This window comes from Morone saxatilis, unplaced genomic scaffold (assembly GCF_004916995.1).
Source record: "Morone saxatilis isolate NCDOM2014 unplaced genomic scaffold, NCSU_SB_2.0 Contig16, whole genome shotgun sequence".
In the NCBI taxonomy this organism is placed as follows: Eukaryota; Metazoa; Chordata; class Actinopteri; family Moronidae; genus Morone; species Morone saxatilis.
In genome coordinates, this window is record NW_023339718.1 from 19447364 (window position 1) to 19470935 (window position 23572).

Below are 23572 nucleotides of genomic sequence, written 5' to 3' on the forward strand. Positions count from 1 at the left end.
TATATATATATAATTTATTTATTTATTTATTTATTTATTTGGGGACAAATTTGGATTGATCCTACTGTGACAAAATATAACTGACATGGAAACAATACTGACAGTGACCTTCATGTCCTGTGTACTTATTCTGCCAGTATGGGTGTGAAATCTGTCTTAAATTGCATTCATAATGTTTATAAAAAGGTCTTACAAAGACTTAAGTTGAACCTTTCGAAACCTGCAGAAACCCTGTGAAGTAAATCTCCTTATTCGTTCAAGTGATTTTCATTTTGTGTGTTTAGTATAAGAAATTGGTCTTCTTCTCTTCTTGAAACATCAGTGCCTGGCAGAAATCTGCAGTTTAACATAGATTTGCACCGACAGCTCTTTAATACATTGTCTTCTCTCTATGTCGCTCTCCCTCTCTTTCTGTTACCAGGAGACTTTGTGATCCTGCTGAACGCTGGAATGAGCATACAGCAAGCTCTCTTCTTTAACTTCCTCTCGGCTTGTTGCTGTTACCTGGGCATGGGCTTTGGCATCCTGGCTGGCAACAGCTTCTCCCCCAACTGGATCTTTGCCCTGGCAGGGGGAATGTTCCTCTACATCGCTCTGGCAGACATGGTCAGTGTTTGATGTGTTTTAAGGGTGCATGTGCTCTTGATCGGATCTATTTATATACGATTATTTAGATAATTATAATAAACAACAGCGTTCTGTTTTGTGCTTCTCAGTTTCCAGAGATGAATGAGGTGAGTCGTGAGGAAGAGGATGCGGGCGGCAGCAGCTTCCTCCTCACCTTTGCCATCCAGAACGCTGGCCTGCTGACAGGCTTCGCCATCATGCTCCTCCTCACCACCTTCTCTGGACAGATACAGCTGGGCTAGCACCGGACTCCTCTGGAGCAACACCAGCTCTGACCAGTACGAAATGAAACTGAGATGTCAGCTGGTGTAAAATGACCCCAAGAGGAGTAAATTTTTTCCTTTTATCTTGCTCCCATTGTCAGTTTTCAGGACCATGGAGTTTGGGGAGTTTGGCTGCTGTGCGGCAGGTACGCACACTCCTCTGTCAAAAATATCTAAGTAGCCGTTCGTGCGCAGTTCCCAGATGTAGTAGATCCCAAGCAGAGGGGGATGACAGCCTTTTTTTTTTCTTCATTTTTTGTCAACCTTTTCCTGACAGCTGCTCCCTTTAACAGTCTCAAAATATCAGAGGAAACAGCGTTCAGCCCACAAAGGCAAGTTAAAGACGTCCAGCTCCCTCGCTGTATGCGAACTGACGTGCAATACACCCAGTCACTCAGACTTTTTTTCCAGACTACTGATCAGCCATTTTGGCTCCTGCTCTTATTTTTCTCCCCTCGTCCTTCCCTCAGTGGATGTCATTGAGCCTCAACTGCTGAGATTTAGTAGATACAGAGTATTTATATCACTAATCCTCTATGCCCCCAACACTTCCTCAGGAGGTGGGAAAAGCACAATCAGGTAACAGCAGCTGTATTATTTACATCCTTGAGTCTTTATCCTCCCAGACTTTAACAATCCCCCTCCCCTCCCCTTTTTTCATTCCATACCAAAAACAAATCAGACCTTAACTGGAATTTAAAGTGTCAATATCCAACTGACTTCCAGCTGGACTTTGTTGTTTGTGTGTTGATGTTATATTTTTTATACATGATAAACAGGCAAAATGATCAGACTTTTGAAGACCAAATATGGGCCGACCATTGAGAATGGTGAAGGGCTACACGGTGGCGTTTGGAAGGGCACACTTTTATTCTCCTCAGTATCGACTCTTGTCTACATCCTCGGTATGCAGTTAGAAATTCCTAATGAAGCCTGAGTCGGATATCTAATGACAAAGTGCAGATTTTGATATTAGTGGCTTTATCCATATCCGACGCGTCCACAGCGGCATCTCTCCACGTAGTTTACCATCTGTGCCCTTCATTAATATAGCATTGAATAGTTTTTTTTATTCCTTGTATTCTTGAACTCGAAGTGCAAATCTGTGGTCTTCACACATCCCATAGACTATTTTTCCCAGAATGATCTATTCTTTTACTGTACAGTTTTAACAGAATACTGTAAGCTGAATCATATGAACATGCACACTTCGCCTACTGGTCTGTGACCATATCTATATTAATAACATGTAATAATGATAGAAAATTAAGTTATATACTGTATCTAGTTTGAGTGTTATGACGAACACTCTGAATTACATTATATGGTCAAAAGTATGTACACACACTGCTCACAATGCTTATATGCCCATTGCTTTTCATGGTGGGGTTTGTTCCTCTTAAATATTACTATTTAGTCACAGAGCTAAGCGTAGCATATAGCACCTTGGAAGACCCAGAGGATCAATTAATAACATTTACAGCTGTTCTGAAGGTATTTCCTGAATCCTCAAAGACTCTTCAAACCATCTGGATTAAAAAAAAATTCTGTCAGCAAGATAAAAAAAGATTGCAACATACAGCCAGCTTTGGGCTAAACCCCTTAGTTCCAAAGAACATTCTTTAAAGAGCAATTAGTGGATTAATATTCAAAACAATGAAGCATCAGGTCAACATTTTAATAAGCAAAATTAGTCAAGAAATAATCAATAATGAAAATAATTGTTAGTTGCAGCCCCAACAGCACTATGTTGGACAATAGTGAGCTTCCAACTTTAAGGCAACATTTTACAGTATTTCCTGTTGCAACTTGCCCCTGTGCACAAAGCCAGGTCCATAAAGTCTGTCCAGTTAGGTGTAGAAGAACTTGTGGTGTTGGACCTCACTATTGTTCTTGTGGCATCTGGACACATCTGGTGGAAAGCCTGAAACCAAAATAGTGGAGGTTGTTATAGTAACATGTTATAGTCCGTGGTTTTGAAATAAGCTTGGGTGCAATGTTTGGGTGTCCATATACTTTTGGCCATGTAGTGTAATTAACAGTAAGGGGAACTGCGTGAAAACGGTTTATGATCTGTAATGGTGATTTTTTTTTTTTTTTTTTTGGGCGTGTCTTCAGGGGGCTAATTGTTTGTCATGTTGTAATATGATTGGTTAGTATGAGGTTTTACTTCAACAAACTAACAGCATTGTTAAGAATAACCACCATAGCACCATCATCCTTTGTGCTACTGTGTACACTACAAGTTTGGTTGGGTCTCTGTTGATCCATATTTACTGATGTTTTACAGTGGTGTTAAGTCCAGCAGTACACAGATTTCTCTCCGTACAAAAATTCAATACAGGATAAGAGATCCATTACCAAAAGCTACACACTTTTCTGTACATCTTACATGAGCATTGAATAGAGCTGTACTATTATTTAGTAGAGATAGAAACTGGAAGCCATGATTGGCCGTCACATACTGTAAGCCTACTATAAAAATAAAGGTTTTCTGTTATTCCTGAATGGAGAAGGCAAGCCATTAAAACGGGTACCATAAGGTACAGTATTACTGCTGCTTGATATGTATGATGATTATTTATTGTTGTTTGAGCCATAAAATATTTATTTTATGTTTTATAACCAAGATAAAGTATTCAGTTTAGCTTTACACCACAAGCCATGAAAGTCGACTAAAGTTCAGTCTTTTTGTTTGTTGTTCATCTTTGTTTTAGTATTTTATGTTGAACAAATAGGACAGCTACCAGAATACACAAAAAAAACCTTATTGCATTTAACTGTATGCCAGACCATACACACACAGATACAGAATTTCTCATCAGTAATGGTAATATAACATGGTGTTATGGTCAGACACAGACTAATGACTTCTGGAGCACACAGACAATATGACAGCTTTATTGGTGCAAAAACACTAATTTCAACAAGTGTCTCTTTTTCAATGTCATACAACCAAACAACAAACAACCAATGATCAACTTTAATGATTTATCAAAGTGCGTTCAGATCTGTAATGCATCATTTTGAAAAATACTGTACCTAATGTAATTTATGGGAAATCCTCATCAGCCTTCTCTCTGTGTCATGGGAATCTTCTTTTCTTTTATATAAACATCCTTTTCCAAGAAAATCATGTGTCAAGAGTCCTTATTAAGTGATATTGACGTGGTTTATTCAACCAATTTAATGCAGAGTTGATTCTATGTGTTTGTGAATGAACTGCTCTCCTTATAGTCCTCTGTTCAAGAAATGCTTCAATATTCAGGTATAATATTCTACATTCCTTTTATGTAAGGCACTAATGTTAGCAGATTAGTTAGCCAAGATAGGAAAGGAAAGGATGTGCCTATTACTGGAGGTTTCAAGGACAACGTTTTACTCCTGGGATAAAGTACTGTGACTTTTGTTCTGGCTCAGGATGGTTTCTCTGCACAGCAGGTGGATTCAAATCCAAAAGCCAAAAAATAATCAGATAGAAGATACATTCTACTTTAACACTTTGCACATGTTCAATGACTTGTCTGATACAATATCTCCTTATTGAAGTGTATTCTGTAGTCCCTTTATTGACCACAGACTAGCCATTTATAGCAGTTTAATTTTGATGGCACTCGTCATACATTTCTTAATGTAGACCACTGACCATACCTGCTACAGTTACGTGACACATATTGCTGGATTCAGCACAGTCAGACCTTTCTAGCAAACCCTGTTGGTGTCTGGGACAATGCCAGCCGAAGCTAACTTAAAGTAAATTAATACATTCATCATCTGTGAATGTAGGTGCCTTCTCAATAGCCTATTATTGTTCCTTCCTGTAACCAGGCTTGCCACAGTCATTAAAGCTCTGGTACAGTTGTAGAAATTGAGGAATATAAAACTCTTACTAAATGACCTCAAATGATCTCAAAGGCTCTATATGTGAATGAACAAGCCTGCAGTTTGGTGTACTGGGGTAAATTTTCTAGCGCTCTGGAACCAACGCAGTTAAAAATGAAATGATGTTTTAGGATTGTCACTGGATATTTTATTATAAGGATTTCTTTTCTTTTTTCCCCAGTAATTATCGTCTGCTAATTGTAGAGTGGATCATTTCAGTTACAATTCTATGTATAAAAGTCTGATTTCACAACAGACATCAGAAAAGTGTGATTTTACTACATAACACGCTGGATCTAATGTGACCATCATGTGGGAATAGGGTGGATGCAATAAAATACCTTTTATGACAGAAAAGCTCAAAGTCTGGACTTGCATTTCATATATTTCTCTTTTTTGTTGCAGTTAATGTCTTAATTAGATAGACTTTGGACCACACTTTACAGTAGTGCTGGAGTGTAAGTACCTTTAAGTAGGAATGTTGACATACTTTAATTTTATGTACAGTAAGTGTTTCCATTTTAGCTACTTTTACGCCTATATGCTGCTTATACTATATTGTACTTTTTACTCTACTTCATTTATTTGATCTTTATAATAACTAGTTACTTTTTACATTCAAAAAACTCTTTATTGATATGATGCAGTACTATGATGCTTTTACATGCTTTGTTAGTGATAGAACCAGGATAATATAATAATCTATTACTATGAAATGAGCCATTCTGCACAATGAGTACTTTTGCTTTTGTACTTTATAACTACATTTTGCTGAAAATACTTCTGTACTTTTGTTCAAGTAGCATTTTGAATTCAGGACTTTGACTGTGGTATTTCTACTTTTACTTGAGTAAAGAAGTTGGGACTTCTTCCACCACTGGATTACAGTAGTAGAGTAATACTGATGCTGCGCTCTGGTGCCCACAAGGTGGCGCTAAACATCGGCCATGTGTAGTTTGAATGCGCATGCGTCATGCAAGAAGAAAAGACCCAAACATGTCACTTCCTGGCTCAGCGCAGGTGATTAGACAACGTTTGGAAACTGAAACTGCTGAAAGCCGTGACGACTTTAACGAGATGGCTTGAGAAGAGTCACAGACAGACACATTGAGAGGTGAGCAGATACATCAACTTGTTTCCTGTAACGTATAACTACAATTATTACATACGAGTCACCAGAGGACGGTGATAAAGTCACCGGCTGGTTAGCCACGTTACAGTAACGTTAGACTCTGTCCATTCATTGATGTGCTCACAGTCTGTTTAACTTATATAATATAATATAATAAGAAATAAATATCGGACAGCTAGCGAGTTATCCTACCGGACTACGTCGTCTTTCAGTCAGGAGTTAGCTGACAGTTAAACACATTGCGTTACAGCTATGGTAACGTTACTGTAACGTGAATGGTTAACAGGTTATTGTTCACTTTTCATTGGTTAACGTTAACGTGGCTAACTAATCAGCTGAGGTCTCACTAGCGGGTCAGCTAACCTTAGCTAATGGTAGCTCTGTTTGCAGTTCAGATACTTCAGCGGATTATGTGTCAACAGGAGGTAAAGGTTGATGATTCACCCTGTTCATGTCCTCTAAATGTCACTGTGGTACCGTTAGAAGTTAACTTATTACTGGGGATAAGACATTCATTCAAATGTTTACTATGTCTGGATTAAAAGTCCCCCATAAATACGTTTTTTTTTTCACACTGTCCAATTTATACAGATGTTTGACACAACAGCTAACCTCAACACGTGTACAATTCAACAGCTGTGCTTGAATAAGATATTTCATACATCATTAGATAGGTTGCATATTCAATTTGTGGTGTTCACCACCCTTATTAGACCTAAAACCAAGACAGTATGTGGCTTTGTGCACATTTCCTGCAAGTTAGACTCAGATTATAACAGTGCTTTACTGCACAGCATTGGTTTGGATTGGACAGTCTGTGGGATTGAAGTGTTTTAGTATAAGCAAAACATAATAAAGTAGTAAGTAGGGCTGCAAGACATGTTTATATACTCTAATGACATATTTCCTATACTAATAACATAAACAGAGTTATCAAGGCTTGTTGTGCTCCATGATTTAACAGGTACAATACTTCAGTACTTAGAAACTGTATACCTTTTTAAAAAACTACAACTATATTGAATGTTTTTATGTTGGTGTAATTTGGTAGGAAAAAAAAAACCAGAGAGGGAGAAACCATGGCCTGTGCGCGAGTGCCGCTGGATGAGCAGCAGGTGACCGAGCCTGGCCCGCTGGGGAGAGAGCACACACTGCCTGCACTGGTGAGTCATACCACCTCACTGTATTACAGGCACACACTCAAACAGCAGTCCGTACTGCTCCAGCAATAATCTTTTTATCGGAATCAAACCCTGTGCTTTCTGTTCAACATCAGCACCCTGCCAGGAAGGAGGAGCGCTGTTTTGTGCCTTACAAGTCCCCACCAGAAGATGGCTCTCCCGCTGAGGTGGAGGAGTTTTTGGAACGTGCCAAATTCATCACAGAGGACCTGGAGTGGCTGCTCGCACTGCCCCATGACAAGTTCTGGTGTCAGGTGAGGGACTGCTAACATGTAAACATCTATCTGAGCCACATCTCCCTTTCCATTCAGTAACCCACAAGGTGCGTGGCAGCTGTAAAAAATAATTTACATTATTTATTATTCGCTTCAGTGACAGCTCATAGAATTAGTCTCTTTCCTCCTTGTAAAGTTCCTCTCCCTCCCTCCTCTGCTTTGGTGTGTCTCCTCCACCAGGTGGTGTTTGATGAGTCTCTGCAGCGATGCCTAGATTCATACCTGCATCTCGCTCCTCGCGGCCTCGACCTCTCCACCCTGCCCTCCTCCCCAGCGGTGGCCGACACGCAGCGCTCCGTCCACAGGGCGGTCTTCTTGACTTTCCTCAGGATGGCCACACATAAAGAGTCCAAGGTAGCAGCTGTACCCACATATGCAGTCTAGGGAGGGATTCATGATCTGCTAATCAGTAGAAACAGCAATTCTAGTTTGATTTGTTAACTACTTGGGAGTGGCATATCAAGGCCTTGTGTCCTACTGTTTGACCTGTTGCCTTGTGTTTGCCTTGTGCTCCTCTTCCACAGGATAACTTCATCACCCCGGCTGTGTTTGGAGAAATTATTTATGACAACTTCTTGTTCGATATTCCCAAAATTCTGGATCTGTGTGTTCTCTTCGGAAAGGGCAACAGCCAGCTGCTGCATAAGATGATAGGTGAGTTGTTTGTTATGGTTCAGTTTAAATCATCGAGTGGTATATTGATGGGGAATGTAGCCATTAGATTAAGATATGTAGTGAAGATGAGTTTTTATATGTTTGTCGCTCTCTTTAAAACATTTTTTAGAGAACATCTTTACCCAGCAGCCATCTTACTACAGTGACCTGGATGAGACGGTGCCCACTGTGTTACAGGTAAGATCAGGTTTTAAACATGCAACTGGATGTTTATACTGAAAGTTTATTTAGGTTAATTAACTCCTCCTCATTCTCACCACCTTTTACTCTTTGTCACTTTCAGGTGTTTGACACTATCCTGGATAAGTGTGGTCTGTACTGTGAAGGAGCCACAGCCATGGAGCCGATGAAGCTGAGCGCACACAAACAGCCCACTGCCATGACCATGAGCCAGCAGGTCAGACAAACACAAACATCAACAGTTTATTACTGCACGTGATACTAATGAACGATGTCTAGTAAATATGTGTTGGCACAAGCCCATTCTCACATATAAACGTAGTATTTAACAGGCTGCGTGGAAACATCTTGCTATCTATTGCGGAGGACGACTTTCTGCTTTAAGCCTCAGTGAATAAATCAGGCCCTCCTTAAAAATGAAGCTAATTAGCCTGATTAGGAATACATTTTTTAAATGTAAGAATTTAAAACTCCAGCAAGACAACATTGCAGGGAGCAGAACATTTTTAATGTCTAATATTCACTAAAATGGGCATTGATGGAAGTTGAACTGTGTGGACTGTTAAATAATCGTGACATGAAGGGTATGTAACAATCAGTGTTTAATGTTAAAAGTTTTAACTGGATTAAGACCTTAACCAGGGCATGGCTGGTTGCATACACAGAGAGCAATACTACTGCTTCATGTCATTAATAATATATGCGTTTTCTTTTCTGTCCTAGGAACTTGTAGACCTCATTCTGTACCTGTGTGACTCAACCACCACCATCCATGCCTTCCTGGACATTTTCCCTGCCGCCTGCTCCGGATTCCACTCCAACGGTTTCCTCAGCAGGTAAACAGATGCAGTAAACTGGCAGTATAGTTTTTTTATATACACACACATTTTTTAACAAGAAAGACACAGGAATGACAAATAGGAACGTAGGGTTGGATAAGGCTGACAACATTTGGAATATAAAAATAGTCATGCATGAAGAAGATGCATTGTATTGTAGCTGTGTGGAGTCAGGTCAGGCAAAAAATGATTTGGGTCATTAATGTTATTTGTGATAAATACAATAAAAAATGAATGGACGAATGATTAAACAAGTAAATAGAAATAAATGAGAGGGAGAAGAGACAAACTGTAGTAAATCATTGTGCAACAAAAATATTCTTCTCATAATAATCATAGTTTTATGGGTGTCTTTGTGTATGTACCTGAACGTTATTATTTTGAGTTTGTTGTAGCATTACCTTACCGGCAACTCAAGAGATGGTTTTGAATCGGGTTTTTTTGTAGGACTGAGTTTGTTGTGTTTTGCTATAAGATTTAATCATAGTGGCAATTTCTCTCCTGGCAGACTGACCTCATTCTACGAGACCGCTGTGCCTGACCTCGAGAAGGCGTTGAGGAAGAGAAACTTTGATGATAAAGGGTGAGTTTCTACTGCATTTAATACTTTTTAAAAAGGCGATAACGAAGTGCTAAACGAGATTGAGACCCACTTGCTGAATAAATTAATGAATGATTGTGAATAATCCCACAAACCCTGCTTTAGTCTTCAGGAGGATTTGTGGAAGAGGTTGTCCCACTCCTGTCGCAAGATGGTGGAGACGGCTCACCTGCTACTGCATCATACCTGTTTACAGCCAATCCTGGAGGGGTGAGACATCCAAACTCTCAACATGAATCTTAGCACAATTAGCATTACACATACACATATGAATTTTGCCAATGTTTCTTGCCTTGCAGGGGAGAAAACATGCTAGCATTTGCAGAGGAGCTCCTTTCACATTTCACATCTTTTCTGACTGAGAAAAGGTAAAATGATGGTTAAGGTCAGAGGTCACCTCTAAAGCTCCGAGGGGCTAGTGTTTCACTTTTATCTCTTCATGTACAATAAGAAAGTGTATGAAAAGGTTTGCTGTTTTCTTTCTCTGTCCTTCCAGGTTCTTGACAGACTATGATGAGCAGTTCCCCATCGCAGACGATGTCAGCCTCCTACAACAGGCCCTCCCTGTCATGTATCCTTATCACTTGACTGCAGAACTTGTTATTCTGTGACAGATGTGGTTTTTTTAAGCGAGCAGAGGAAAGCAAGTCAAATTCAAGAAAAAAGATGCATAAAAACTGGGGGCGTGTATTTCCATTTAAGTATCTTCTTAAAGATCAACAGAAATGTAGTTTTTACGTGTGTGAAGCTTTAACTTTTACTCATTTAGAGAAGATCTAGTTAAAGAAGAAGTTTAATTTCAAGACCGCAAGTTACAAGGAAATGTTTTCTATTCTGAATTGTGCTATAGAGAAAATGAAACATTGCCACTACAATATACTAGGGGGCTATAGAGCTGCTTTGATTAGATTAAATAATTAATCAGCAACTATCCTGATGAGATTTTTTTTTTTTCATTTTAAAGCAAAAATGCAAAATATTTATAGGTTTCATTTTCTGAAATATGAGAATTTTATGCTTTTGCTGGTCTTACATTAGAGATTATTGGGAAAGTTGGTTGGACATGTCATGACCTCATCTTGAGCTCTAGAGTATTGCAATGATCCTTTTTCACTCTTTTTCTAATGTTTTTTAATACTAAAAGATCAATAGGCTTCAGTATTAGTATATAGTAATGCCACACTTGTTTAGTCACTTCCTTAACCACCTGCTTCCCTCAGTGATGAGACCCGGACTTCCTACTTGCTCCAGGGGGTGGAAAGTGCCTGGGACAGTGTTGGACGACAGAAACCACAGGTTCAGCACAAAGTCCCCTCAGCCTATCAGGGATCAGGTGCTGCTGCCGCTTCAGCTGGCTTTAAACTTCAGGAGGCCCGAGGGCCTGGAGGAGGAGGAGAGGGAGAAGAGAGCCTGAGGGGAGCAGAGGCCATGTTGGATGTTCCAAGAATAGGAAACAATGTGAGCTCTCTAATTATTACTGCAATATGTTTGGTCTATAAACTGAAAGAAAATGTTTAGTTTCCCACTGCAAGAAATGATGTCTTCAAATGTCTTGTATTGTATGACCTACACTCCAAAAAACAAAAACATTCAGTTTACTATCATATGTGATGGAGAAAAGCATCATTTATTTTTTATTTTTTATTTTTTTTAATTATAATAGTGGAATATTAATAAAATGGATTTCACTGCAGCAGATACAGTATATTATCAAATGAATAGGCAAGTAAATAAAAACATAGTCATTTAAACGTGAACATAGAGTAGGCAGAAGATCTTTGGCATTATTGATCACTACCAACATTTTGTTACAAGAACTCCCCCAGATATTTTCAAATTCTTATTGTTAGTAATGTATGCTAGTTTATATTATTAGTATGTTGATTGCTCCTTAATATATTGATTCATACTTGGTTTGTTCACATTTTTCCACCCTGTTGCTATTCCTCTCTTAGCTTGTAAGAGACTGCGTACTAAGTCTGTTCTTCTTAGCAGTAAAATACCCATGTCAACCTCCTTCCAAAAAGTTTTTACCACATTGCAGCTGTACTAACATGTTAATGGGCCTAATAGAAAAAGAGAGACGCAGCAAACTACAACAAAACAAGTAATTTCAGACAGAATAAAGTCAATAAAACCGTAGAATGACAAACTGACAATGTATTGTATGTATTTTATTATTTTCGGTGTGTGTGTGTCATCAGGGTGCGGTGTGTTCAGTGAGCGGGGCAGAGCTGGAGTCTCTGCTCACATGTATCAGGGACCTGCTGCCTGATTTGGGTGAAGGCTTCCTGCTGGCCTGCCTGCAGGAGTACAACTACAACTCTGAGCTGGTCATCAACAACATCCTGGAGGACCGCTTGGCCCCCAACCTGGACAAACTGGACCGAGCCATGCCAAGGTAGCACTGCACACTGGGATGGCCTCAACATATAATGCTGATATTTTCTGCCATGTGGCTTGTGCTGCTGAGATTCTCAAGTGGAAAGCGCTGCTCTATTGTTCAAAACAAGGTCAATTTTGTATCATTTTGTTAACTGAGTATCCATTAATTTTTGTTTATCTTGTGAGATGTCATCATGATGCACATTTCTAAATTTACAATAGTAAGACTTCATACAAACACTGCCAAAATAAGTTCTGAGAAGATTGTGTTTTTACATAATAAAAAATGTCTTTTGCAGAGTGACATTGTAAAATAGTTTAATAGTCTGATGAAAAATTTGATATAAAATAGAAAAAAGGAGCTTATCCTCATATAAATTGCTTAGTTGAGTGTTGTTGATACTTTTTTAGACTTACGTGTACAAATCGAATGTGTAGGGGTAGATGGACTGAAAATAAGTTGCTGCGTTTGACCCCCGTTGCTCTTCTGTTCTTTCAGGCCAGTGAAGGAGGATCTTCCAGATGTTCTGAACGTCAGATCCAACGTGTTTGATGATGACGAGTTTGACGTCTTCCGCAGGGACCAGGTGGACATGTCCCGCATCTGGAAGGGCAGGAGGTGAGCACACACAGGAGATGCTCTCTTAAAAAAAATTAAAAGCCCTGGACTTCTTTTTATGTACCTATTTGAATAACAAACTGCCAAACAGTTAAAGCAAAGCCAAACAGGATGTACAAATGTCACTAACTCTTTTTGTTATACTTCCCTTACAAACTCAGCCTGTCTGAGGTCAAATGTAACGTTGGCGTATTTTCTTACTCTTGCAGGAAAGGTGAGGGCGCCCGAGAGATGCTGAACGACAAGCAGCACATAGCGGAGCAGAGAGCTCGTTATCAGGCCTACGAGACGGTGGTGGACGAGGTCATCATTGAACCCGGTGAGAGTGCAGCCACCTATGGCCTGGATGACTACGACGACGAGTACGACGACACCTACGACATGAACCAAGTGGGAGCTAATGACCTTGATGGAGACAGCTTACTGAACAGAAGGTAAATCGCAGAGTTGCATTTTTGGTGTCAGTGTCTTTTGGTCACGACAGAGTGGAGGACACAGCGAAGCAGAGCTGGAAAAACACGTTTTACTTTCGACAGATGGCTTTATACATTTTGAATATGTTTCAGTCAGTGTACTTTTTTCAGTTTCGCTTTGTGTCTTCCTGCAGGCCTTTCACGGTCCCACAGGTACTGAGGAAAGCTAACAAACCAGAGGAGGACGAGGAGGGTGAAGATGAAGAGGAGGAAGATCCTATACCGGTACAGAAATTATTCCAAAATGGCAGATCCAACATCACAGAAACATTTTTTTTTTTTTACCCATTGTAAAAAAAGTTTTGGTCTTAGCTTTTAGCTACAAATGTAATGTCACTACATCTGCATGTTGCTTTCTCTTATGACTTTCTAACATTTCTTTATATGTGAATCCATTTTATTTCAGAACAATGTAAACAGGGACCAGTTTGTGCAGGACCCAGCTCTGCTGAGGGAGAGGGCTGAAGCTAGAAGAGCTACCATGCAGCAAAGGAAAGGGTAAAGTCAATATTCACTTTGCTGTCACTCTGTCCAACTGTTTCCATCCAAGAAGTTTCTTCCTAAAAGTAAGATATTTCTTCCATTTAAAATATACAACTCTGTATCAAATGAGAAAGCTGAGTAGAAATTGGAATGATCTGTCCGTTATATATACGTTTATAAGATAATTATTTCAGTGCTTCGTGTTAATTTGTAAAGACAATAATCAATAAAAAAGTTAATTTAAAAAAAAATAATAATAATAATTTGTAAAGACAAACCTTTGACTTCTCTTCATCCCCTTCCAGTTTCCGACCACCGCCACGTCCCAGTAACGTGGTGGGCCAACCTAAAGGCCAAGGACAAACCACGGAGACATTCCTAGACAGACGCAAAAAGGAGGCCAACAAGAGTCGCGTGTCAAACCACAACCGCCGCTCCATGGCCGACCGCAAAAGGAACAAAGGCATGATCCCCTCCTGACCCGCGTGATCATGACCTGCTGCTGGAACCAAACAGACTGATGGTAGGAGGGAGGGACGGCAGGAAGGTGGCTGAGGTGTGTCAGTAAAGGGAAAGAAAAACTGGGGCTAGTTGTTATTTTGGGTTAAAGGTTGTGAATTTGGTGCCCCCAATTTGTCCCCACAATCACACCTTAGCACCAAAGTTGCCGTCTTTGCTCAAAAAGAAAGCCAGGGTTTTTTAGTTGTTGACTGAGGAAGTTGAGAGGTTGCATTAGTTTACTGACTTTCTTTGGCATGGCCATATTTTGGCCCTTTGTGATCAGAAGCTGCCAAGCAGCTTGTTGAAATGTTTGAGACTCTGAACATCTACTTTTAGTGTTTGAGCCTGAAAGACATTCAGGTCTTTGGCCCAAATGATTTATTTTATAGCTCATTAGAAACCAAAGTCCTGAGTGTGAGCCACAGACTGAGGACAAAGAATGAGACTTTATTTTTGCCAAGTAACAAATCAATTTATTAAGATCCAGAGTGATCGATCTTTGACATCATCATCATTATGAACTAGACAGCATAGGAATAAAAGGAAGCAACATCCAGTGTTTTGGAGAGACTGCAGTTGGTTCTGTAGCTGGAAGAACAATTATTGACCTGGTGAACAAGTCTGGACATCAGCGGCAGACTGTGTTGCTCTCAATACTCGTCCTGTACGAGTAGCTTGTGCGACGGCTGCTTGCATGTAATGTTTGAGTGCATGCATGTGATGACATCCACCCAGTTCACACCACTGTTGTCCAGCCTTCTTAGGAACATAACAAATAAGTCTAGAAAAAGAAATCGACACTATGACCATCTCATAATGATGCTGTTGTGTTTGTGTTTGGAAGCACGCGCTGTACAGAGAGGCCTCGTGTCTCTCAGATGAGCTGTGGGGAGACCTCCTACATGTTGCCATGCACACACTATTTTCTATAAAGAGAACAGATCTATCGGAGCATTTTGTAACAAAAAAAGCACATGTAAATGCTTTTTGGAGTTGACATTGCAAAAAAACATAAAATAAATACAATAATACTATGTTTTTGACATCCTTCGAGTTTGAGTCATCACTGACAAAATGAAGATCAAGTGGATTTAACTTCACAGTAGCTACAGCCGTACGTCTGAGGAATAAGAGGATGTGTTTTTCACATGGTTTATGAGATGAACTTCTGTCAGAAAGCATTAGAGCAGTACTGATTTTGACTTCTTCAAACAGACCTACTAAAAGGATGGAAGCAGTTAAAAGTTTTTACAGAAGGAGGAAAATCCAACTGAGATCTGGCCTCTACCAAATGTTGACCAACCTACCTGTGTAACATCTCTATCACTAATCATTTGAAACAGTTCAGCTGCAACTAAAATAGCTACTGTAACATTCACAACTTAAGTTTTAAAGTACAATTCAGGAAGTGTGTTTGTGGTTTGAGTTTCTCACACTGCAGTTTAGTCATAAGGCATATTAAAGGACAAGTGCAAACATTTTTTCCCACGTCTGTACCGACTATAGCACAGTTATTAACTAACTACAGAACCTCGGACTAACATTTAATAGCAAAGTATGAGTTTGGACACAAGATGAAATCAGTCATATTTAAATGGTCAGTTAGTCCACTCGGATGGGTAGGTCACTGACATCACTAGGACCTAAAGTCGATCCATACGTCCATGCTTAAAACGATAAAGCATTGAATGTCCATGCAAAAACTACTGACTCGCGAAAACTCGCTCTTGTTATCAGTGTTTGCCGATGGTGTTTGTGTGAAGAGTCACATATTCACTGCTGTATATCACACATACAAACAAATATTTCCACAGTTGTACAGTAACATGATCCAAGGAAGAGGTACTGTCCACACACAACAGTACAGGTACAGTACTTCATAGTATTGGGTTTAACACTACCACTGTATGTCTGTGAGACCTGCAGCACCCACCGGAAGGTCAGGCATCAAAATTGGACTGCTCCACAGTCCAGATGGCTAGCCAGCTGCTGTGAGAAGTTTATATTTGCTCCCACAATCCATTGCTGGAAGGAGGAAGATTGAGGTCAGTTTAAAAAATACGGCTACTGGAGTGTTGCCGAGGAAGAGATGAGACTGAATCCCAGAGCCGCTGCTTCTGCGGTGAGGCGACTGTTAGCTGTCTTTGCAGACGCTGCCTGGAGAGGGTTGAACAGGAAAGACAGACATTTAAATCTAAAGCTGATACAATAAATCAATTACTAGATTTAATGGCTCAAAAGAAATTAGATTTTTTAAATTGATTTATATTATTATTATTATTATTATAGTATTTTCATTGGAAGACTGATCAGACAAAGGCAGACAACCACTCTAAATTTATTAAAATGCCAAATATTCCCTGGTTCCCTTCCTTACTATAATATTTTCTAGTTCTTTAAGTCCTCTATGATGTGAAACTAAATATCTTTGGATCTTAAACAGGTCTGACAGTATCTAACATTACTATTTCAATGTTAAGGTATTTCCCTGGTTAAATAATGAAGAAATATTAAAGGAAAAGGCAGAGGGTCATGTGAGGCTCAGGCTTTGATCAGCACACACTATTTTTACAGTTGTATAATTTAAAAAAAACTCCCTAATAGGATTGAAATTTTAATCTTTTCAGAAGCCACTTTTTTCCAGCTGGGCAGCTTTAGCCATTAAACACAAAAATAAAAACTGTTAAAACTAAAGCCAGTGGAATTGTACTGTTGTATTCCTGTGTAATAGTGCCACTGGTAAAAAAAAATAAGGTCTTAAAAAGGTCCAGTGTGTATCATTTAGGAGAATCTGTTGGCAGAAACTGAATATGATATAAACATAGGTTTTCATTAGTGTATATATTGAATTAAACACCCCCTAAAAATCTTGTTTTTGCTGACCTCTGGTGGTTTGCAGTGATGTACAGGTGTCCTCCAGGACCCTGTGACATCCTTAGTGGGTGTTGTTACAGGTGCAAAAGAGGAATCTGACCACACCTCTCAAAAATGTTGGTGAAAACTGAACCAGAGAGCTGTAAAACATTCTCTAAAAACTTGCATGTGTGTGATGCTGTGATGTAAACTCACTGAGGATGCTGCGTTTGCACAGAGGACAGGTGTGCTGCAGCAGCAACCAGGGGTCGACGCAATCTCTGTGGTACTCATGAAGACACGGCAGCACTCGCAAACACTGGGTCAACAACAGTTCATATTAAATCACTACAGAATCTTGCACTTAGACTATATACCTCTGTAACTTTAACATAAAATATATAGCCTAAATCAGGGAGTGTAGGCTGACCTGGTTGTTGTTGAACGGCTCTAGACAGACCGCACAGTTGTCCGTCTCCACGGGCTGGGACGGGTCACACCACGGTTTGGGCTGACGATACATTTTGGTCTTCAGGGACGACATTCTCTTCAGGATGTCCTGTTTAGGAAGGAGCTGAGGAATACAACACAGCAGGATGTAAACATGTCATGCTGTTTTTGTTTGTTTTTTTTGTTCTGGGTTCACCTCACAGAAGATATGATCTGATCTTTTCATGAAGTTCCTATTAAACTTTACTGCAGTGAAACCAAAGAATAACCTGTGATAACAGCAGCAAAGACCTCTGAATACCTCCAAGTTGTCATTGAGCTGGTGGTCCTGGTACTGCCAGCGAGCCTGAACGATGACTCCAGTGCTGAGGATCAGAGCCACCAGGAGGACGGTGTCCCACAGTTGCTGCAGGTACTTCTACGGACAATCAGAGAAGACATTACTTTATCATCTGGTTCCTTTACTGCTCGTTTAAATAACACTCTATCAGTCTGTAACACACCACAACTCACAACATGGCTCCGGTAATAGAGAAGAGGAGAAAATGCAAATGAGCTGCTGACTATGCAGCAGACCATTTTGCGTGGCAAATTGTATTTTTACAATGTGATATCTTTATTATTGTAATATCAATTGTACTTTAATAAAGTAAACACCAACAAATGACTAAAATTATAGTTTATCAGACTCCATACAGCGTTGTTCACATAGGCTGTAGCACTCCTCAACACATGTAAAAACACTGATGTGTGAAATCAGTGGAAGTCTTGCAGCAGGTTTAAGAAAACATGTTAACAGGGCTGATGATGTGTTCGTTCTGCTCCCCCACCTGGACCTGAGAGTTGGTCTCTCCCGTGCAGATGACCCCCTGCCACTCTCCGTAGCGACCTCCTCTCGATCGACCGCAGCTGGACCACAGCGTGAGCGTGGCTCCCTGCCCGAACACACAGCAGCATGCGCTCACTGTCAGCTCAGCCTGTCATCTGTTCACTCACCACTGGAGGGTGCTAACAACTGAGAAAAACACTGTCAGCTGATACATTGAGGAGCTCACCAGGTTGTCCTGAAGAATGGTCTTGTATGTGATTTTTGCTGTGGCTTGAAGACCCCTGTAGAGAGAGACAACTGCCATTTAGTGCAAATAAAGATCCTCCATCACTACGTTCACACACTAGCCTGATTACTGTGAACCAGATTAGGGCAACAGTACGTTTTCTTTCATTCATAATGAGATTCATGAACGAAAGGTTGTGTGCTGGACTACAGGGAACATTTTTTTTGGTGGTGTTTATTCCAGAGTTGTTAACAGGAAAGCTTTTTTTTTTTCACCCTATCCAAGAAACAGTATAAAATTAACAAGTTTATCATCTCATACAGGAAATATCAGCTCAAAGAATAAAGAAACAATAAGAATGTGTTTCTACATGAACTCAATTCAAAAAGTATTGAGGTTCAGTACACAGTTGGATATGTTTAGATTTTGCTTTATGGTCATGAATTACTCATGTAGATTACTGATAAGCAGGTCAAACCACTGCATTATTTCCCCACAAACTGAGGAAGCATGTGACATGTGACTCATCTGATTAATAAAAGCGTATCCTGTTGCTTTTTATCAGTCATATGAGGGAAAGGTTCATGTGAAAGTATCTGTAATAAATACGGTGTTTTGTACCTGAGCAGAGCTCCAATCAGCTTGGTGACATTTTCAGACGTCTGGATCACAATGATGGGCTTGGACAGCACCTGAGACAGATCCATCTACAACAGTAAGAGGCAGATTTGTGATTGTAAACATGACCCAGACAAAGTGTCTCTTAAGCTTAAATTCTCAGCTTAGACCTCAGGTCCAGGAAATAGGGTCCAGGTTGGAGACTGAGTCTATGCAGATTTACCTCACTGACACTGTTTTGGTTGAGAGCCAGGATGATCAGCGCAGACGCTCCGAGGACCAAGGCTCGCTTCATCTTTAAAAGAGAGGATGCATGTTTAGTTAGAGTCCATAACAGTGTGAACAAAATCCACTACAGATTTACAGTTAAGTTGAACCTCTTACTTTATTGACCATTGCATCGGCGAAGGACTCCTGGTTTCCGGTGGAGGCCTTGCTGTCGTCCATCTCCACAGGCACCACCCCGATCCATACCTCCTGCTCTTTGGCATTGTCCTCGTCTTTTCCTCCGCTCTCCTGAGTCTCCTGATCCTGAACCTGAGGACAGAAAGCAGGCTGAACACCCCTGGGTGGAAATTCTGATAGTGTCTTTAAACATGAACTGGCCATGCAGCTGGCTGTGGGTGGGTGTTCAAAGCTTCCCTGCAGATGCACTAGTGACGCTGCCTTGCTCATGGGCTCCTCAGCAGTGGGAGGAAAGAGGGAGACTGAAAAATCACTGTATTTTATAAATGTATTATAGCTCACATTCCTGTTTACTTCCTACTGTAAATCAGGATTTGTCTTTGATCATATATATATTTAAACTTCACCTTATCATTGTTAACAATGGTTACATCATGTTTGGGTTTCTGTGCTCTCTGGTAACTTTTATATTATTTTTTAAATTATATTAATTACTAAAAAAAATAACGGTCCAGAACAACAACCGTGCGATATAGCAATACGTGACTCCCCTTTAACCAACTCACCAGGACCAGCTCTCCCTCCAGCTCCTGTCGGTCCTCGTCCCGGTGCTCGGAGCTCTTGCTGCCCCTGCTGGACTCCACCACCTCCCCTTGCAGCAGAGCGCTGACACCGGGCCGCTGCTCCAGAGAAACCTCCACCAGAGCGACCTGCTCCGCCGTGACGAGCAGCCCCGGCCACCGCAGCAAGAGGACCGGTAACATTACCCAGAGACAGCACCAGCAGCGAACTGACACCATGGCTCGAGCAACAACAGAGAGAAAATACAAGTGGAAACTGCTGTAAATACACAAACCTGATCAATTGTTATTAATCATTTTGGGAAAGCTGCTAGCGTTTTGCTGTTCGCCAGTTAGCTAGACCCCTCGAAGAATGTAAACAAGCGAAGGCAGCTTCCGGCTACGACCGGAAGAAGCGGGAGAATTGTTATCTTGGTGTATAAACCTGCTTAACGGTAGGGACTTTGGGATGCTTTTCCACAAATTCAATCCAAAATCGAGTTGTTTTAGTTGAATATATACCGTACTGAAATAGAAAATGAGATCTTTTGCGTAAAATTCGCTTTTCTTTCGTCTTTCGTTGCAACTTTTTCACCGTTGAGTTTATACAACCAGAGACGAATGTAGCAGCTCGAGAGAGTGCTCTCCCGTACTCCCTTCTTCGCTTTAAAGCCACGGCTCAGAGACGCTACTATTATCACAGCTACGGTGCTGTATGAAGCCTTCAGACCAGTGTTTCACTTCTGTTAACACGACGAGTAATAATGTTCATTGTCATAGTCTGATATTTTGCGTGAGTGAGCGAAACATTAAGCGATTGTCCACGTTTTACACTTGCGCAGTGTGACAACATCATGTCGCCTAGTATTTAGACACTTTCACTGTGTGAAATTTAAAGAGTAGCAGTAGTAGCTGATGTGAATGACTCAAACACTGAGTAAAACGAAAAAAATGTTTTAATTCTTCCTGTTGTATGTACGCATGTGTGAGATTTTCAGATTAACACTAAAGATCGTCTATTGTCTTTAAAAACAGATGCATCACTCACTAGACACTGACTCGCCACCTTTGTTGTCAAATGTAAAAAAACAAAAACAAAAACATAATTAACTTAATTAATGCACTGGTAGGATTTAGCAATTAATCAATCATATTGTTTATCGACTTTCAGCTAAATGAAGTCCATGTTAATCATTTCAATCAAGCTGTTTAAAAAAACTAACAAAATGTATTGCAGTGGGAAGTGGAACACATTGCAGATGTTCATTGCTTCGATCAGTATGATTGTTTATGTGATTTTACACACATTTGATTTACATATATATTGATATGTCTAGATAGCATCTGTATAGGCTGGATTCTGATTATTAACAGGTACATGTGCCATCATAGCTCCATCTGAGCTGAACTTGAATGCTAAACATATTCTAACATTTAAAAAAAAAAAGGTTGTTTCTCTAATAAAATGACAGGCTGTTTGCATTTGATTGGTATTTTATTAGATTTATTTGTAGTTTAGAATACTGAAACAATGCACCTGTATTTTTCACGAATATTAAAGGTTAGTTTGGAGAAGGGGCGGGATTCCTCCTCCCTGTGGTTCTTTCTTCTTGTCTCGAGTAATCCTCTTGTCATTTATCCTATCTTTGGCCGGAGTCAGCCGGTTGGACTAACGAATGTCGTGTTTACATTTTTTTTTTCTTCGGGGCGTTTTTGTCACCTGCAGGCAGTTGACAGCCGGCATAACAGGATACTGGAGCCGTGAATGAGCATCACCGTGAGGCGTCAGAGACACAAACCCGTCCGCCAGTCCGTCCGTCTGTTAGTTTGACTTTGGAGCAGTTGTGTCTTTATCTTGTATCTTGTTGTCGCAGACATGAGCGGAAGAGTTGGAGACCTCAGTCCTAAACAGGCTGAGGCACTGGAGCAGGTAAATACATTCATATTATTATAATAATAACGATAGTTATAGTAGTGGCTCATGTAGTGAACATATTGTGCTCTGTGCTGCAGTATGTCTTCTCCATAATAATCATTCTTGGTATCCCTATGATTGTTACATAATAAGCAGTGTCATAGGCTACCACAAAGGGTGCCCTGTCATAAATATCTACCGGCAAAGTAAGGGCGTCATTTCCAACGAGGGAGGGGGGGAATAATGTTTTTCATATTTTAATTTACAAATGATAATGTGTTATTCAGTTTTTAGAGAGGTAAATTCAGCCACTTAGTCTTGGGTTTCTACAAATGAAACTTAACTAATTTGTATTACATTGCTTTAATGCAATACAGAAGAGACATTTGGGCTAGTTTTTATTTAGGCCATTTAACATGAATAAATCCATTAGTTGCACTCTTTTTAAAGACTGTCTTATTAGAAAAAGTGTTACTATACTTCATAGTCCCTGTGTTTATCATTCACTTCCCCATCACTCTTTCCATACAATGATAAAGATAGTAAGTGAATTTGCAGGGAATCTGTTTGCTGTATGTTTAGCTAAGGTAAACTATACTATATTGCTAAAACTATGGACACACATGTCCACCTTATTGATGACCCATGTATTCAGTAGTGTGCTTCCAACATTTTTCTACCAATGCACAAGATGTTTACAGACATACATTGTTGCAGGTTGCCATTGAATATGTACGTGACAAGCTTTAACAGCATCAAGAAACAAAACCTACTAATCTGACGTGAATGAGTAAAAATATAAACAGCTTTAAATAAATGAAAAGTACTGCCTTTCTCAAGATTGTTTTTACCTCCACAGTCAGTAACTCTAAAGATTAATTAAAGATTTTCCTGACAATGTGTCAATCACATGTCTCTCCTTCCTCTGGCTACAGTTTCGAGAGAGGATACAAGACATTCTTCCTCAACTTCCTGCTCAGCATGACCACTTCCTGTTACGTTGGCTTAGAGGTGAGTTGAAAATCACGAGGCACCTGGTGCTTTTCCCTGACCAGAGCATGCACAACAAGAAAAACCTCTCCCATCATCCCTCTCCTTCATGGTGAATTTGTGATTATTTGCCTGTAATCATGTTTTCACAGGGACACACTGATGGTCCCGTTGTACTGGTGCAGTAAGCAGAAGTTGCAGTGGTTTGTTACATGAAAAGGACATGATGCAACACATTTAAACTGTTTGCAGAGACTGAGGAAGAGACTCTCATGCTTTTCAAGCCTGAACACGCTACTCAAACCACAAATTAAAAGCCAAGCCTGCTATTCAGCAGCGGTTAAACCAAACCAGACGTCATTTTTTTCACTTTTCAGGCTAAATTTGAGAGATTCCAAGAATCTGATTTTCCTTGGGGAGGTTGAGGCAGGGGATCTGCGGGTTTTGAAACATCACTAAATTCAGTTTCCCACAAAAAATGTCATTCTGAGGGTATTAACTCTTCAGTTTGAAATAAAAGTCAGAAGGCAATTATTTTAAGTATAAAATGTTTTTGTATTGAGACTCTATACACCTACAAACTAAAAGTGGGATAGATAGATAGATAGAT

At 40.0% G+C, this 23572-nt stretch overlaps 4 protein-coding genes across 5 annotated transcripts in view; 3 read left to right on the forward strand and 1 right to left on the reverse strand.

Moving 5' to 3' along the window:
- Positions 1–4013, forward strand: part of slc39a14 (solute carrier family 39 member 14) — a 22601-nt gene extending 18588 nt beyond the window's left edge. For both annotated transcript variants that reach the window (XM_035658440.1, XM_035658441.1), the window contains exons 9-10: positions 422–606; positions 717–4013. In XM_035658440.1, coding sequence (XP_035514333.1) covers positions 422–606; positions 717–869 — 338 coding nt within the window. In that variant the 3' untranslated portion in view covers positions 870–4013. The remainder of the gene's footprint in view (positions 1–421; positions 607–716) is intronic.
- Positions 4014–5761: 1748 nt separating this feature from the next.
- On the forward strand, positions 5762–14414 carry ascc2 (activating signal cointegrator 1 complex subunit 2). Its single transcript, XM_035658510.1, has 19 exons — positions 5762–5886; positions 6956–7067; positions 7181–7339; positions 7541–7714; positions 7885–8014; positions 8145–8212; positions 8319–8432; positions 8939–9051; positions 9563–9637; positions 9761–9865; positions 9955–10023; positions 10152–10226; positions 10876–11113; positions 11860–12056; positions 12540–12659; positions 12869–13093; positions 13267–13357; positions 13539–13630; positions 13921–14414. Exons 2-19 carry the CDS (start codon positions 6984–6986, stop codon positions 14093–14095), a joined length of 2304 nt encoding a protein of 767 aa, XP_035514403.1. The 5' UTR covers positions 5762–5886; positions 6956–6983; the 3' UTR covers positions 14096–14414.
- Positions 14415–14566: 152 nt separating this feature from the next.
- rnf215 (ring finger protein 215) lies at positions 14567–20967 on the reverse strand. The gene is made up of 10 exons (XM_035658511.1): positions 20064–20967; positions 19477–19629; positions 19316–19387; positions 19096–19181; positions 18475–18529; positions 18250–18354; positions 17721–17837; positions 17400–17543; positions 17186–17288; positions 14567–16273 (listed from the first exon to the last, which is right to left on the reverse strand). Exons 1-10 carry the CDS (start codon positions 20295–20297, stop codon positions 16251–16253), a joined length of 1092 nt encoding a protein of 363 aa, XP_035514404.1. The 5' UTR covers positions 20298–20967; the 3' UTR covers positions 14567–16250.
- Positions 20968–21641: 674 nt separating this feature from the next.
- The window catches only part of LOC118326300 (SEC14-like protein 2), a 15332-nt gene continuing 13401 nt past the window's right edge, over positions 21642–23572 (forward strand). The window contains exons 1-2 of the mRNA XM_035659280.1: positions 21642–21987; positions 22908–22983. Of these exons, the coding sequence (XP_035515173.1) occupies positions 21934–21987; positions 22908–22983 (130 nt within the window). The 5' untranslated portion in view covers positions 21642–21933. The remainder of the gene's footprint in view (positions 21988–22907; positions 22984–23572) is intronic.